The 16,552-nt window shown below is 40.6% G+C and overlaps 1 protein-coding gene and 1 non-coding gene across 2 annotated transcripts; one reads left to right on the top strand and one right to left on the bottom strand.

Moving 5' to 3' along the window:
* Nucleotides 1-14,767: 14,767 nt before the first annotated feature.
* On the bottom strand, nucleotides 14,768-15,884 carry LOC133784931 (uncharacterized). Its single transcript, XM_062224197.1, has 3 exons — nucleotides 15,516-15,884; nucleotides 15,212-15,409; nucleotides 14,768-15,121 (listed from the first exon to the last, which is right to left on the bottom strand). Exons 1-3 carry the CDS (start codon nucleotides 15,882-15,884, stop codon nucleotides 14,768-14,770), a joined length of 921 nt encoding a protein of 306 aa, XP_062080181.1.
* A 340-nt stretch (nucleotides 15,885-16,224) lies between these two features.
* LOC133787715 (small nucleolar RNA R71) lies at nucleotides 16,225-16,328 on the top strand. Its single transcript, XR_009872717.1, has one exon. It is a non-coding gene; the product is annotated as a small nucleolar RNA R71 (small nucleolar RNA).
* The last annotated feature ends 224 nt before the right edge of the window (nucleotides 16,329-16,552 follow it).

Below are 16,552 nucleotides of genomic sequence, written 5' to 3'. Positions count from 1 at the left end.
ATGTTAACTTTAATAGAATATTCTTATATTTAATAGAATATTCTTATATTTAACAATAGTTTGTAAATACTTAAACTTAAATAAAATAAAACTAAAAATTAAAAAAATTAAAATATGATATTTTTATATTTAACTATAGTTTGTAAGCACTTAAACTTAAATAAAATAAATAATTATAAAAATTAAAATAGGGTATTTTTTAGATATTTTACAATGATAATTATTTAAAAATAATAAATAATTAAAAAAATAAAATATGATATTTTTTAGATATTTAAAATGATATTTATTTTAAAATAATAAATAATTAAACAAATTAAAATATGATATTTTTGAGATATTTTGCAATGATAATTATTTAAAAATAATAAAATCTTACGTTTTATAACTTAAACATATTGGTTTTTTTTTTAAAAAAAACTAGCAAGAAATTTAAATTTAAAATCCATGTATAATATTTAATATTATATTAAACATGTTACACCCAGATTTCGAGCCTTGAAAAATGTGATCTCGAAAGCTGGATTCGTCAGGTGTGAGCTCGATATATCTAAAATACGTGTTCGCAACCTAGGCGCCGAACCTTCAAAACAGATGGCAACCTCGAAATGGCGGTCTCGAAGCCTTGCAAGCTCGGAAGACAGAACATCGTGATACGTCCATTGTCGTGTGACCTCGGATCAAGTGGCCCCGAGCTTGGCTTAAGTGTGAGCTCGGTGTTTCATTCTAAGTTGATTTTGAGAAAATAATACAACTCGAAAGTCAGTCAGAGACCTGGGATGGTACGACGCTGACAATGTTGATTGCTGACTTCGAACATCTTAGTGAGTCACTTAGAGAGACGCAATTTACATTTATTGTTGTAACTTCCCTATAATAAGGGGATATTTATTAGTCAATTATACGCCCCCTGGTCTTCAGGGGACGTTTCCTTGTATATAGGAGTTACAGGCTTTTAAAGTCATTAAATTTATTAATGTAAAAGATTACTTCCCAGAGACGTGTGGGATAGTGTTGACGCCGTTTTTCGTCAACAGTGAAAGAAGAGCACGTAAATAATAAACAGTGATGGCCAATATAAATATGATAATACAAAACACGATTTTTACGTGGTTCAGCAGTTAAATCTGCCTAGTCCACGAGTCTTTTTTATTAAGCTCAAGATGATCTCTGAAAATTCTTCAAGGATAAATTCTTCAGAGATTTCTCTCAAGATTCAGAAATTCGGTCATTTACAATGGTGCATGATTTCTCTATTTATAGAGAAAAATGCAGAATACTATCCCACATATTTTGGGTAGTTACTCTTTATTTGCAAATAAATCAAATGGATTTAAATGCCTGTAATCCAATATAAAAGGAAACGTCCCCTGGTGATCAGGGAGCGTATAACTAATCAAATAATATCCCACGATTTTAGGGGATTTACATTAATAAATGTAGACCACGTCCCTTATGGGCAACACTTGAAGATGTTCAAGGTTATTATCATATATCTCCAAGGCCTTATTTTCCCAGGTCTCACATCAACTTTCGAGCTAATGACATCTCTCGAGGTCACATGGCTTTCGAGATCGTACTCGCGTCAGGCTCGGAACCCCTGATCCGAGGTCATCCCTGAGGATAGATGCATCTCGGGTGCTACCCTTCGAGATCGTGTGGATTTCGAGGCCACCATATTCGAAGTCGTCTTAGCTTTGCAGGCTCGATGTCTAGTCTTGAAACATACTTCAGACTTTACGAATTCATTCGCTGCGAATCCAGCTTTCGAGGTCACATTTAACATGGCTCGAAATCTAGGTATAACAGATAGTATTCTGAGACTTCCTCTACAAATAGAGAAGTCATTCACCCTTGTAAAGGACCGAAATTTTATGATCTTGAGAGAACCTCTGAAGAATTCATTCTTGAAGAATTTTCAGAGATTTCCAAAGTCTTAATAAAAAGGACTCATGGACTAGGCAGAGTTAACTGCTGAACCACGTAAAAAATCTCTTTGTTTTACTGTATTTCTTCTGGCCATAACTCATTACTGTTTACGTGATCTACATTTTAAGTTGACGAAAAACGGCGTCAACAGTTTGGTGCTTTCATTGAGAGCCTTGAGAAGTACGATTCCTGAATAGTTATGGCCATGAATGATCAAAACGTTCCTGGAGAAAACTATCCAAGACGCCCTGGGAAGCAACCAATGGTAAATCCAGAGACTGAGGAGAGAAGTGAGTCCTCTGATTCTAGGGGACCTCCAGCCCCAAGGGATGAGGATATGTATTATAATCCTGAACGGTACGTCCCCATTGAGGAACTTGAAAACTGACAACTGAAAAAACAATTGGCTGAAGCCAATAAGCGGAATGAGAAGTTGGCTAGGATAGCCGCAGAGGCTCAGGCAGCTCAACCCCCACTTCCGCGTGAGAACCAAGCCCCTCCTTCGAAGGACGTGCATGTTCCTTCCCGCAGGCCTCGTGGGCGACCCCAAAAAAATGCTGCCACAAGGAGACCAAAACAACCTCCTGCACCAGCAGAGCAATCCGCTCCCTCGAGACCCCGAAGAAGTACCCGTGCCAAGGCTCCGGTTAATACAACTGTGGAGGTACCAGCAGGAACTGGGAATAACTGAGCCCCTGCAGAGGTTTGGACTCAAATCCCTGGAAACACGCAGAATGCAACCGACCCATCTCGTGCTAACTCCGGACCGTCTAGGCCTCGAAATGGGTGGCAGCCACCGTCACCTATATGATTCCCTCCATCGCCTACAAGATACCCTTCACCTCCTCGCAGGAATGCTTAACCAGTTCGAGATGATGAGGAAAGACGTGTGGGAAGGAGGCAAGGGAACAGAGAAGCTTTCAGGGAGCGGAGAGGCGCCCAATTTGCAAGAAGTCAAACGTCCCGGTCTCGCACTGCAGAGACGAGGCAACATGAATGATTACGCCCAAACTTGTCTTCACAAAGCGGTTGTTGTAGTGTAGTATGGGCGGTCGTGTCCACAGAGAGATATCTTAATCAAAAGGTGATTAGTAGAACTAAAGCACAAACAGTGAAGAATCGTTGGTGGTTTTTGGAGAAAATGTTGAAAATAAAATTGGTTGAAAAATTCAATAACAAAAGTGATAAGGTTTCAAGAATCACCTATATGTTTGGCTCATTTATTTGGATTTTGATTCACACATATAACACAATTAAATCGTTCACTTCCCAACAATTTAATCGGAAGATAAAACATGAAGAACATATATAATAAAATGTATTCGAGTAATAACAATTCTCACCTTAGGAACATAGAAAATAATCTTATGAAAAATCTAAGAATGACAATATGCCTTATTGGCAATAATGTAATAAAAGACTAATCATAAAATTATAATATCAACATATTTGTACTAATTATATTCACATAGAAAAAGCATGACTATTTCTATGTAATACTAAATAGATAAATATATTGATATAGAGATAGAGAAAAATAGAAAAAAAATATATTACTCAAATGTATAAAGTTTAAGCATTTGGTGAATCAAAACACAAATAAATTTTACCTTGCATATAGGTTCATCATTTACCTTATCTAGGAAACTAGCCAAAAATGCTAGTCATTCTCACAATAATCTAAAGAGAAAATATGATAAAAGATAGACAAAATAAGACTAAAATTTACTATAGTTTTTGCTAATGAAAATTACACACACAAAATGTGTATAAGAGGTCTCCTTTATATAATGTTTTTTGGAGAAACAATTGTAACATCAAGTCATAAATAGAATTAAAGTGAAAATCTTTACGTTTATAAATTAATAATAGGAAATGACTCAATTTTTGGGATCAGAAACCGAAGTATGCTTTGCTGGAACGTACTAATCAAATTGATATTATCCATTTGATTTTGCCACTTGTCGCTGCAATTTAGGAAGGGAGATCAATGTTGAACGTAGCTTTTGAATTTCAATCAATTCTTTGATCAATCTTTGCCACATGTTGCGCTTAGATGGAGATTTAGATAGAGAATGAAAATTGAGAGATTGTATACATGAAATGCAACATTAAATTCCCTCTTTCACTTATTGTTTGGCTTGGGCTTCGGTTCTATTTCTCCATTTCATTTCATTTCTTTGCAATTTTACCATTTTTCTCTACAAAGTAAAATAAATCAAATTAAAATCACATATTTTCATATCAAATAAATATTTTATATTAATTTCATGAAAATATATAATTAAAATGTAATTTATTTAGATACTTTTGCTTGCATAAGTGCATTTTCATGCACTAATCACAACCCCCAACCAGCTTATTGTTAGTCCCTAGCAATTCAAGCGGAGAAAAAAAATTATCAAGCTGAATAATCAAGTCAAACCAATCATAACCAACCAAGCACTTTAAAATATCATCAAGAAATCATAAATTGCTATGCAAACTACTCAGTTGTAACCCCATAACACAAATAGTATCGAAAAATCTCAAAAGCATAAAGGACTCAACTCCAAATTCCTCACAGGCATTGAAACTATTTTTTTTTTATGGGAGAGATGGCACTCTTGGAGTTGGAATTCTAACAATTAATGCTCAAATGAGAGAAGACAAACTTTTTAGGACAAATAATTTGAACAAATATTGATCACGAGATAGACAAATCAAATAATAAAATTCAAATGACAAACAACATTTGGGATTTACACAAGAAACTCGAAGAATAAAGAGCCAACTAAAAGAAAATTATAAATATAGAAAAAGAACAATTTTTTTTTTTTAAGAAACATATGAAGTGATGTTTCTTTCATTCATTTTTTTTTAATATGGAACAATTTTTTATTTTTTTTTACTATAACATAAAAAGAAAATACAATAACGAAATGTTGCTCTTGTTCTATTATTTTTTTTTCTTTTTTATTATTTTTTTTTTACAAGAGGCAACACATAAATACATGAACAAAAATAAACATGAAAATAACATTACAACAAAGGCTCTTTTAAACATGAAATTATCCCTCCAGTACATGTCATGTTTTAAATTCTAAAAATCTGATTTTACCAACTCAAATGATCAATAAAAGTTTAAAAAGTCGTTTTCTCAACTCTCACAACTCACCAAGAAATGGAAAACTTTAAACTTGAAAATTTTCTCAACTATTTGTGTTAACAACCATCTTACCACATGTTTGGAAAGTGCATTAAAGAACTCTGGAAATCACTCCTTAATAGCTAAACATAGCAAAAACCAACTCAAACCACATATTTTTCAATCATGCTTAGAAGATTTTGAGAAAATTTGACTTAAGAATTCAACACAACAATGTAATTCTCCAAATGAAAGCTCACCAGAGCTCACCACCCCCAACCGAAAATCAGACAGTGTCCTCAATGTCAAAACAAATATGCAACGAAAAAGATAGGGAAAGAGAACACCTGATAGATGACAATATCCATGGGGCGATAGTTGAAACAGCCTGATAGCAACAAATCAAACCAAAAATAAACAAACAAAAAAACGAAAACACACAAAACTAAAAGAAAAGCAGAAAAAAAAATTATAAAAAATAAAATAAAATAAAACATGTATAAGAAATAAACAACTCAGAGTGTATAAACATGGTCCTCAAGAAGGACCTCTTCAACATGACTCACACTCTCGATGTAATGCTTCAATCTCTGGCCATTGACTCTAAAAATTCTCCCATCGGTTGGGTCCTCAACCTCAACAGAATCGTTGGGAAAAACTTGTTTCACCACAAATGGGCCAGTCCACCGCGATCTCAACTTACCTGGGTGGAAATGCAACCGAGAATCATAAAGATGCACCTTTTGATTCACCTCAAAATGCTTTCGCAGGATCTGTTTATCATGAGCAACTTTCATTTTTGCCTTGTAGATCCTGGAATTATCATATGCCTCATTTCTCAACTCCTCAATTTCATACAGCTGGAGTTTGTGATTAATGCCTGCAACACATAGATCAGAATTAAAGGCTTTGACAGCCCAATATGCCTTATGCTCAAGTTCAACAGGCAAATGACAGGCTTTCCCATAAACAAGCCGATAGGGAGACATCCCAATAAGGGATTTGAAAGCAGTACGGTATGCCCAGAGTGCGTCAAGAAGACGAGAAGACCAATCTTTTCTGTCGAGATTTACCATTTTTTCCATAATCTGTTTTATCTCCCTATTGGCTAACTCCACTTGCCCATTGGTTTGCGGATGATATGAATTAGCAACCTTATGAAGTACACCATATTTGCGCATGAGTGCCTCAAAAGACTTATTGCAAAAATGAGTGCCTTGATCACTAATGATGGCACGAGGCGTACCGAACCTTGATAAAATATTCTCTTTCAAGAACTTGGTAACTGTTGCATTATCGTTGGTTCGACAGGGTACAGCCTCGACCCATTTGGAAACATAATCCACAGCAAGGAGAATGTAAATGTAACCAGAAGAAGATGGAAATGGTCCCATAAAATCTATGCCCCAACAATCAAATATCTCAATCACAAGAATTGGGTTCAAAGGCATCATATGACGACGGGACAGAGAACCTAACTTCTGGCACCTCACACATGAACGACATAATTCATTGGTGTCTTTGAACAAAGTGGGCCAATAAAGACCACACTGTAAGAATTTTGCAGTAGTTTTCTTCACAGAGAAGTGACCACCACAAGCATCATTATGACAAAAGTTTAGAACACTAGACACCTCATCATCAGGGATGCATCTTCGCATGATCTGGTCGGGGCAATACTTGAACAAGTATGGATCATCCCAATAGAAATTGCGCACCTTGACCAGAAACTTGCGTCTGTCTTGTGAACTCCACTCAGAAGGAAGTTCACCTGTTACTAAGTAGTTAACAATATGTGCATACCATGGTAACTTAGTAACAGCAAGCAGTTGTTCATCGGGGAAATCATCACGAATAGGTAGACCATTAGCGGAATCACTGAATTCAAGTCGGGATAAGTGATCTGCCACGACATTTTCAACACCTTTCTTGTCTTTGATTGTGATGTCAAATTCTTGCAATAAAAGGATCCACCGTATTAAGCGCGCCTTAGCATCCTTTTTGGAAAGAAGATATTTAAGGGCAAAATGATCTGTAAAGATTGTAATAGGTGATGTGACGCCCCACGTCACTATGGCTGCTTTCTGGAATGACGACTGGCCCTACAAACCAAGACAAGTATTTCCAGCGTGCTTTGTCCTCACTCACACACTTCCTGGGAAAACTTCCCAGGAGGTCACCCATCCCTAGATTACTCCAGGCCAAGCACGCTTAACCATGGAGTTCTCAAGTGATGGGCTACCGAAAAGAAGATGCACCTTCCTGATATAGATAGTACCTATCAATCCATTTAAGCCCTCTTCAACTGTGTAGTCCCATACCTACACAGTCTTAGAATCATCACACTTGACCTTCCCCAGGCGGTGTGGGATTGCACAGCTTACCCGGTCTTTCCCCTTACGGATCACGGGATTTTGACTGTCACAATCACCCCCACCCTTACGGGCCCGACGTCCCTGTCGGCCACACTTCCGACTGGGTCAAGGCTCTGATACCAAGTTGTAACGCCCTGGCTACCCCAGAACAGTTACGGTGAATGGTGGACCGGAAATTTGACTCGTTACCCGAGTCCTTTGGTCAAAAACGTGCTCTAGGTGTAATTAACAGGTTAAGGTATAAAACCAATAAAAAGGAAATGAAGATTTATTACAAACTGCTCTGCTAAGCTAAACAAAACATTTACAAGTGGTTCTCAGTTCAAAATGGTCATTACAGTTTTAAATTTACAATCCCGCCGACCTAAGCGGCAAAAGTAGGGTAAACCCCCTAGTTCCTCTGAGAACACCTTGATCGTGGTGGTCAAGCGGCCGCATATGTACACACCACCACATCAGCTCTCAACTCAAGGCTAGGTGAGCTTCTCTTTCCCTTTACCTACACCACATAGCACCCATGAGCCAAAGCCCAGCAAGAAAACATAACACTTCTCATAAACGTTATCAAATGATTATCATTATAATCATACTGAACATAAAGCTTTCAACAAGCAAATGAACATCACATGATTTTAGCGGGAGAGTGGCTGTTAAGTAAGCCACTAGCCTCCAAGCTCTCTTTTCTAGCAGGAGAGTGGCTGCTGGGTAAGCCACTAGCCTCCAAGCTCTGTTTAGTCATCGACCCTCAGGGTCGGTCAGGCATTAACGCTCTTTGAGTCATTCAATGCTAATGGTCGATTAGATCTAATCTCCGTTGGCTTGCGTGAACTACGCTAAGTCCATCCTTGACTAATAAGTCAGCGCTAAGTGACCAGTGTCCAGTATCACCGCCGAACTTGACTAATAAGTCACAGCTTCACAGCTGACACTAACACCTTTGCCAATTCTGACTGACAAGTCAATGCAACGTGACCAGTGCCCAGTACCACTGCCGAACCTGACTAATCAGTCACAGCTTCACAGTTGATACTAGCACCTTTGCCAAACCTGACTAATTAGGCAGTGCTATGCTCATGTGAACAACATATGCTAAGCATTCCATGTTCAATCCATGTCCATATTACATAACCAACATGCCTCACAAATATCCATGCATGTCACACTTGGGGTGCAGTTTTCTTACCTCTGGTCCGAGCAAGAACAAATAAAAGAGTGACCCTGAGAACGATCGACCCTTTGGTCCTTTAGCGATTACCTGGTCATAACCAAATTATGGGATTCCATCAATAAAATGAATAATAAAAGGTTCCCAAACCAAAACCTAACCTCCGGGACCTCAAACACTACTCAACCGGGTAATAGGTTCAATCCCGAGGCCTTAGGATTACATTCCCATGCTAAAAAGCTCACTTTGGCCAAAAATACCTTAAGGGCCGCGGCCCTCCTCGGCCATGCCGCGGCCCGCCCCTCAAACAGAGGCGCCTAAACCCAGCAGCTCCCAAGGGCCGCGGCTCACCCCTGCCATGCCGCGGCGCAACACCCAGTTCAGCCAAAACCCCTGTTTTTCTTCCTCTACGATTTCTCTTAGAACCAACCCTTCAAACCCAATTTAAACACCACCCAAACCTCTCTCAAACACCCATTTAAACCACCAAACATCACCCATAACTATCCCTCATCATAACCCAAGTAAAACATCCCAAGAACTTCCCTTGATTCCAACAATCCACCATAAAAGCACAAGCTGAAGTCTAACACTAAAACAGAGATAAACTAGCAAGTTAATGGACAAAGCTTACCTCAAACCTGGAATTGAACCCTCTCCAATGGCTGAACCAAGTCTATAACTTAAGCCCCTTGATTTCCTAGCTTAGTTCCACCCCTTGAGCTCAAAATCTCCAAAGAAGAAGCAAGGAAAATGAAGGTACGGGAAGGAAGAAACTTACACTCTGTTTTGGTTCTGTTTTCTCTACAGCCTTCCAAGCTCATATATATCCAACCCAAAGACCATTATACCCCTAGGTCTTTAAAAGTCTCTAAAGCCAACTCAAGGGCAATTTTTTGGTACTTTCCACCTACACCGTTAATCATAATTAACGCTTCCCAATTCCCGCTGATCTCAATATTCTCAAACTCCAATATTTCATATCCCATTACCCTTTAACGCCCGGTAATACTTTAATCATTAAAACACCCCGAGACTCACCCCGAGCCCCGAGCTTAAGCCCGTTATGACCAAACCGATAATTAACATTCCTTGATCGTCTCATGCCAAATAGCTCGAACAAACCCACATCATAATGTGGTCTCAAATTATATCACCAACATGTGAACAAATAATCAATTTACCCTAAACGGGCCAAATTACCATCACACCCCTGTGGATAAAAATATGGACTCACATGCATGCATTTCACATCATATCATAATATAATCAACATATACATGCATTTAATCAATTAATAGCATAATTAAGCAAGTATGGCCCTCCCGGCCTACTGTTCACGCCGTTAAACCCAACGGAGAATTCGGGGCATTACAACTATCCCCTCCTTACTGAAATTTCGTCCCCAAAATTTACCTGAACAGCTCGGGATACTGACTCTGCATATCTGACTCTAGCTCCCAGGTCGCCTCCTCGACCTTGCTGTTCCTCCACAATACCTTAACCAAAGGTATTGTCTTATTCCTGAGGACCTTGTCCTTTCTATCAAGTATCTGAACTGGCTGCTCCTCAAAGGAGAGATCTGGCTCAAGCTCCAGATCTTCATAACTCAGAATATGGCCCACATCAGATACATACCTCCGAAGAGCTGATACATGAAACACATTATGCACGGCAGACAACGCCGGAGGCAAAGCCAATCTGTAAGCCACCTGACCAATCCTCTCCAGGATCTCAAATGGACCTACAAATCTAGGACTCAGCTTGCCTTTCTTCCCAAACCTTCTCACCCCTTTCCACGGCGAGACTCTGAGGAAAACATAGTCTCCTACCTGGAACTCCACGTTCCTGCGCTTGGGATCAGCATTTCTCTTCTATCTACTCTGAGAAGCAAGCATTCTAGCTCTAATCTTCTCTATAGCCTCACTGGTCCTCTGAACTGCATCAGGACCTAAGTACCACCTTTCTCCTGTCTCATCCCAATGAATTGGAGATATGCACTTCCTACCATATAGCATCTCATAAGGTGCTACTCCAATGGTAGATTGGTAACTGTTGTTGTAGGAGAATTCTATCAAAGGCAGATACTTACTCCATGAACCACCGAAATCCAGTACACATGCTCTCAGCATGTCCTCCAAAATCTGGATCGTCCTCTCAGATTGTCCATCTGTCTGAGGATAATAAGCTGTACTGAACCTCAACTTTGTCCCCATGGCTTTCTGCAAACTCCCCCAGAACTTGGAAGTAAAAGTGGGGTCCCGATCTGACACGATCGACCTAGGTGCACCATGGAGCCACACGATCTCTCTCACATAGAGATCTGCATACTGATCAACTGTATATGTAGTCCTCACCGGTAGAAAGTGAGCTGACTTGGTGTAGCGATCCACTATCACCCAAACAGAATCATGCTGACCAGTAGTCTTGGGCAAGCCCACCACAAAATCCATCGTGATGTCTTCCCACTTCCACTCAGGAATATCCAGAGGCTGCAGTGACCCTGCCGGCCTCTGATGCTCAGCCTTGACCTGTTGACATGTCAAGCACTTAGCCACATATTCTACTACATCTCTCTTCATCCCCGGCCACCAATATAACGATCTCACATCCTGGTACATCTTTGTGGTGCCTGGATGCAAAGAGTAAGGTGTAGTATGAGATTCATCCAGAATCTCTCGCCTCAATGCAGTGTCTAACGAAACACATATCCGCCCTTTGTATCTCAACAAGCCTACCTCAGACACTGTATAATCTCTGGATGCTCCAGCCAGAACATCCTCTTTAATTGCATCAAAACACAGCCCAAACCCTGATGAGATGCATCACAGTAAATCACAAACTTCTCCTGGTCTGTCGGAAGACTCAGAATCGGAGTTGTAATCAATCTCTGCTTCAGTTCCTGGAAGCTGTTCTCACACTTATCTAACCACACAAACTTCTGGCTCTTGCATGTCAGCTCAGTCAAAGCACTTGCAATCTTCAAGAACCCTTCCACGAACCGCCTGTAAAAACCTGCCAATCCAAGGAAACTTCTAACCTCAGAAGCATTCTTTGGCCTTGGCCAATCTCTGACCGCTTCGATCTTTGCTGGATCCACCTTAATCCCCTCCTTACTGACAATATGTCCAAGAAAGGATACCTGAGACAACCAGAACTCACACTTCTTGGATTTAGCAAACAATCTATGTTCTCTCAGTCTCTGTAGAACCAACCTCAGATGCTGCTCATGTTCCAACTCAGTCTGAGAATACACAAGAATATCATCGATGAAGACGATCACAAACTGGTCTAAGTAATCCTTGAACACTCTGTTCATCATATCCATGAAAGCAGCAGGAGCATTAGTCAACCCAAATGACATAACTAGAAACTCATAATGCCCATGCCTGGTACGAAAAGCAGTCTTCGGTATATCTCCCTCCTTGACCCTCAACTGATGATAACCAGAACGAAGGTCGATCTTAGAGAATACCTTCTTACCTTGAAACTGATCGAACAGGTCATCTATCCTTGGCAAAGGATACGTATTCTTAATTGTCAACTTATTCAGTTCCCTGTAATCTATACACATCCTCAGAGAACCATCTTTCTTCTTTACAAACAGAACTGGCGCACCCCAGGGTGAGAAACTAGGCCTGATGAAACCCATATCTAGCAGCTCTTGCAACTGCACTATCAATTCCTTCAACTCAGCTGGGGCCATTCTGTATGGTGCTCTAGACACTGGCTCCGTCCCTGGTGCCAGTTCTATAACGAACTCAATCTCCCTGTGTGGTGGCAACCCTGGCAAATCTTCTGGAAACACATCCAGAAACTCACATACAAGTCTAGTATCCTCTGGTCTCACTGACATGACCTGAGTGGTGTCAACCACACTGGCTAAGAATCTAATGCATCCTCTTTGCAAAAGATCCCTGGCCCTCAACACAGAAATCATAGGAACACGGGGTCCATGCACAGTACCAACGAATACAAAAGGATCCTCACCTTCAGGCTCAAAGGTGACCATCTTCCTTCTGCAGTCAATAGTTGCCCCATACTTTGCCAACCAATCCATACCCAGTATCATATCAAAGTCAGTCATAACTAACTCTATCAAATCCACTGACAACTCTCTGCCCTCTACTGTCACTGGCAAAGATCTGACCCATCTCCTGGATACCACTATCTCCCCAGTGGGTAACAAAGTACCAAACCCCACAGCATAGAAATCACAAGGTCTACACAACCTATCAATAATGCTACTAGCAACAAAGGAATGTGTAGCACCAGAATCAATTAACACACGATAAGGGGTCCCTGCACTAAGAAGCTGACCTGTAACAACTGAGGGGGAAGCCTCAGCTTCTGCTTGAGTCAACGTGAACACTCGAGCTGGGGCCGAGCTGTCCACCTTTCTGGGTTCCTCTTTCCCCATCTGAGGGCAATCTTTCTTAAGGTGACCCACTACTCCACATAGAAAGCAGATCTTTGCCCTACACTCTCCCAAATGGCGCCTCTTGCACCTAGGGCATTCAGGACGAGCCTTCCAGGCTTCATTGCTCCCAGGACGACCTATTGTAACACCACGAGGTCTCCTGTCAGAACCTGGAACTGGGAAGGTATCAGGAACCTTCCTCTTCTGATCACTGGGGCCAACACCCCCTACCAGAACCAACAAATGGAGGACTTGGCCTCCTGAAATCCCTTCTGGCTGCATTGTCACGCCAGATCTTAATCTCTGCACTCTCAGCGGTGAGTGCCTTCTCCACCACCTGTGCATAAGTAGTGACTCCTGCCACAGTGGTGATGCGAACGTCACGAGCTAACCTGGGCTGTAGCCCCTGGAGGAATCTCTCTCTCCTGGTCCCATCAGTGGGCACCAGCTCTTTGGCAAACTTTGCCAAACGGTCAAACTTTAAGGCATACTCAGTAACTGATAAGCTTCCCTGAAGTAGCCTCATAAACTCATCGGCCTTCGCCGCTCTTATAGCATCATTATAGTACTTTTCATTAAACAAGGTCTGAAATTCCTCCCAGCTCAGGAGATTAACATCTTTGGTCTGACCAACCACTTCCCACCATATCCGGGCATCTTCTCGAAACATATAAGCAGCACAGGCCACCCTCTCACTACCCACTACCTTCATAAAGTCAAGGATAGTGTTAAGCATTCTCATCCATTGTTCAGCTTTAATAGGATCAGCGCTGCCTTCAAAAACAGGAGGTTGCTGTTTCCTGAACCGCTCATAAAGAGGTTCCAATATATTTTCAACTCCAGGCTGCTGCCCAATAACTAGCACCGACACAGAAGGTGCCTCTGGTACATTAACCACGCAGGCACTTGTTGCTGCCTCAGGAGACGAAGCTCCTCCCCTTGTTTCAACACTATATCCTGCAAATCACTAAACAACTGCTGCCAGTTTGCAGGTGCTGGCTGTGGAATCTGGGACTAACCCATTTGCTATCAGCCACTGGATAAATGATGTCAGCATCCAGATGTTTCAGCACTTCATTTTTCACAACTTCTTTCATTGTGGGGTTCAATCTTCTTTGAGGTTCTCTTCGAGGGATTGCCCCATCCTCCAGATTGATTCGATGGGAGCAAATTAAAGGGCTAATGCCTTTAATATCAGCGATCGTCCAACCTAATGCAGATTTAAGCTTTTGTAGTAGCTTAATTAGCTTAATTTCTTGTGAAGGATCAAGTTTGGACGAAATGATAACAGGAAAGGTATCGCCATCTCCCAAGAAGACATGTTTTAAACCCTCAGGTAGTTGGGCTAACTTAACAATAGGAACCTCTTCAGCAGAAGGTTTTGGCTTTTCCCTTTCACTAGGTAGCTCTTCAAAGCAAGGTTGCCAAAACTTTGTTCTTCTGTTTTGTGAGTCTTTGTAACAAGAAATTTCATTAATTGACTCATGAAAACCAGAACTTTCAGAAAAAGATAGGAGTTCATCAAGATCATCAGAATTTCTTTGCAATTGAATCTCCTCAGGAATGAGCGTGTCAATCAGAAATTTCTGATAACACTCATCACCATCATCATGTGGTTGCTTTGCAACATGAAAAATATTGACCTCGAGAGTCATATTCCCAAACGATATTTTCATGAGACCATTCCTACAGTTAATAAGGGCATTAGCTGTAGCAAGGAAAGGTCTTCCAAGTATGATAGGGATTTTTGACTACATGTTAACCACAGATTGAGTATCCAGAATGAGAAAGTCAACGGGGTAATAGAATTTGTCAACTTGAACAAGAACATCCTCAACAATACCCCGAGGCTTCTTAATAGAACGATCAGCCAGCTGTAAGACTACAGAAGTAGGCTTGATTTCACCAAGACCAAGTTGTGAGTAGACAGAAAAAGGCATGAGATTGACACTCGCTCCTAAGTCTAGCAAGGCTTGGCTAAATTCATGAGTCCCAATTTGACAGGAAATGGTGGGACAACCAGGATCTTTGTATTTTGGTGGTGTCTTTTGTTCAATTACCGCACTAAGTTGCTCAGTCAAGAAAGCAGTCTTCTTGACATGATGCTTCCTTTTTACAGTGCAAAGATCCTTGATGATTTTAGCATAGGCTGGCACTTGTTTGATGATGTGAAGCAAAGGAAGATTTATCTTCACTTGTGTCAAGTGCTCAAGGATTTCTCCTCGATTTTCAGGAATTTTCCCAGTAGGTCTTAGAGCCTGGGGAAATGGAACTTTTGCAGAAGAATTGGATGGCACACTTTCAGAGACAACATTTGGAAATTTTGAAGTAGTATTTGGTATTGGTGGATCTTCCAAAGCTTTACCACTTCTAGTTGTGATGGCATTAGCCTCCTTAACGTTTTGATCGTTAGAGTTGGAGGTTTGAGCCATATGTTTCCCTTGTGTATTGAATTGAGGATGAGAAGGAAGAAGGAAGTTTGCCTCTTTCAGAATTAACCAAGGATCCAGTCAGTTTTGAAAATTGACTTTTCATTTCCTTGATTTCTTCCATCATTTGACGATTTATTTTGGCTTGCTCCTCCATGAATGAATGAAGGGTGTTCTCAAGAGAACTCCTTTGAGGAGGAGCATTGTATTGAGGAGCAGGTTGAGCTTTTGATGGTTGAGACTGGTGCTCATTTCTCCATTGCCCTCCAGAAGATTGTGTTTGGTTGGGATCTTTCCAGCTGAAATTTGGGTGGTTTCTCCAACAAGGGTTGTACGTATGAGAGAATGGCTTATTATAGGCCCCTAAGGCATTGCATTTCTCTTCATAAACTCCCCTGATTTCCCTAAAAGCTAAGCAGTCCTTAGCTAAATGATCCATTCCTCCACACACAAAACATGCCTCATGTGTTTCTGCTCGGGCAATCATATGAATTCCTTGCCCACCTTTTGTCTTAAAGGCCTCAAGTTGCTTTGTTAAGGAATAAACTTGGGCTTTTAGGCTATCCTCCTCCCTCAATTGGTAAATTCCTGCTGGTCGATTTCAGTTAGTGCTTTCAGTAGCACTTGGACCAGTCCAGGTATGAGATTTTTCTGCAAGCTCATTGAGATATTCCAAGGCTTCTTCAGGATCTTTTTGAAGGAATTCACCATTGCACATCATTTCTACAAACTGGCATTCACGAATAGTGAGGCCTTCGTAGACTAGGTGCCATTTTTCATAGCCATGGTGGGGACAAAGAGTTAACAGTTCCACCTTTCCCAAACTTAATAGAGAGTTTCATTGTCTTTTTGGGAAAAAGTAAAAATCTGTCTTTTTAAGCCATTGGTCTTGTGGTTAGGGAAGTATTTGTGGAAGAATGACGATGTCATTTCATCCCATGTTCCAATAGACCTTGGTCTCAGAGAGTATAACCAGCTTTTATCCTTATCCTTCAAAGAGAAGGGAAAAAACTTCAATCGTACAGTATCCGCGATATTAGCTTGGTTATAGAAAGTGGCTACCACCTCCTCAAACTCCCTAATATGCACATAAGGATTTTCATTTTC

Source organism: Humulus lupulus, chromosome 6 (assembly GCF_963169125.1).
Source record: "Humulus lupulus chromosome 6, drHumLupu1.1, whole genome shotgun sequence".
NCBI lineage: Eukaryota > Viridiplantae > Streptophyta > Magnoliopsida > Rosales > Cannabaceae > Humulus > Humulus lupulus.
The sequence above is the reverse complement of the archived record's forward strand: the minus strand, read 5'-3'. Positions and strand labels throughout refer to the sequence as shown.

Bases quoted from the DNA above. Each gene is read 5' to 3' on its own strand.
- LOC133784931 (XM_062224197.1), bottom strand. From the start codon at position 15,884: ATGGATCATTTAGCTAAGGACTGCTTAGCTTTTAGGGAAATCAGGGGA. The intron at 15,410-15,515 runs GTTAATTCTGAA...CAAAACGTTAAG, and splicing joins CAAAACTGACTGGATCCTTG to GAGGCTAATGCCATCACAAC. The intron at 15,122-15,211 runs GTGAAGATAAAT...GTAAAAAGGAAG, and splicing joins TCCTTGAGCACTTGACACAA to CATCATGTCAAGAAGACTGC.